The sequence below is a fragment of the Geospiza fortis genome, unplaced genomic scaffold (assembly GCF_000277835.1).
Source record: "Geospiza fortis unplaced genomic scaffold, GeoFor_1.0 scaffold491, whole genome shotgun sequence".
NCBI lineage: Eukaryota > Metazoa > Chordata > Aves > Passeriformes > Thraupidae > Geospiza > Geospiza fortis.
Window position 1 is genome coordinate 410447 of NW_005054390.1, and position 904 is coordinate 411350.

At 59.5% G+C, this 904-nt stretch overlaps 1 protein-coding gene across 1 annotated transcript in view; it reads left to right on the forward strand.

Annotated features, from left to right (window-relative positions):
- Positions 1 to 6: 6 nt before the first annotated feature.
- Positions 7 to 904, forward strand: part of LOC115948404 (glutamine-rich protein 2-like) — a 6100-nt gene continuing 5202 nt past the window's right edge. Inside the window, exons 1-3 of the mRNA XM_031060773.1 lie at positions 7 to 105; positions 431 to 517; positions 728 to 832. Of these exons, the coding sequence (XP_030916633.1) occupies positions 58 to 105; positions 431 to 517; positions 728 to 832 (240 nt within the window). The 5' untranslated portion in view covers positions 7 to 57. The remainder of the gene's footprint in view (positions 106 to 430; positions 518 to 727; positions 833 to 904) is intronic.

Here is a 904-nt window from a genome sequence, read left to right on the forward strand (position 1 = left end):
GAGGACGAGCTGCAGGGGACCACGAGCGGCTCTCCTGTCGCCTCGGGGGCTGCCGACATGGGACAGATGGAGAAGACTGATGCCAAAGAGAGTGGCATCTCCACGGTAGAGGCTTTTCCCACCCCCCTGGGTGCTTCCCCCAAGACGCCCCCTCCCGTGGGGTCTGTGCCCTTATATTAGGGTTTGGTTGAAGCCCAAGCTCTGAGCAGCATGTTGACTTTCATTGCGGGAAAGGGAGGGAGATTTGGAGAGAAAATCTGGGGCTGAAACACTGCTCTGGGCACCTTGGGTCCTCCCCATGTTGGGTCTTTTCCGGCTGAGCCAGGATGTGCCATAGGCTCCCCAGGGCAGGAGTGGGAGTCTCTGGGGAGCTGCTTGCCTGGGGCTCCCCCCCACCACCTGTCTCTCCTAAGCCACTGCTCTCCCCCAGGAGTCCCACAAGGAGATGGCTGGGATTAAGGCCATGCAGTTCAACATGGGAAAGGAAATCCAGAGGATCAAGGAGGCACTTGGGCAGGTGAGCTGCCACCATCAGCATGTTGCAGGTGGGAGACAGCAGTCAGTGACCTCTCTGTGCACCGGAGGTTCAGCTGCATCCGACCATGCCAGATGAATGGAGGGTGCAACGCACAGTGCTATCTGGCTGTGCCCCCAGGTGCAGGCAAAGGTCCTGCCAGTCCCCAGGCACCCTGCCATGAGGTTCATCCCCCTTACCCCCCTCTCCTAGACCACGGATCTCTGCAAGGATCTCTGTAAGGAGATCAATGAGATGAAGGCCACACAGTCCCGCATGGGAGAAGGCATCCGGATGATCCAGGAAGCACTTGGCCAGGTAAGCTGCTGTTTTTGGGAGGGACTTGGGCCCTCCCTGCCTCTCAAGACCTTGCCCTGCCACCCTTGCCCT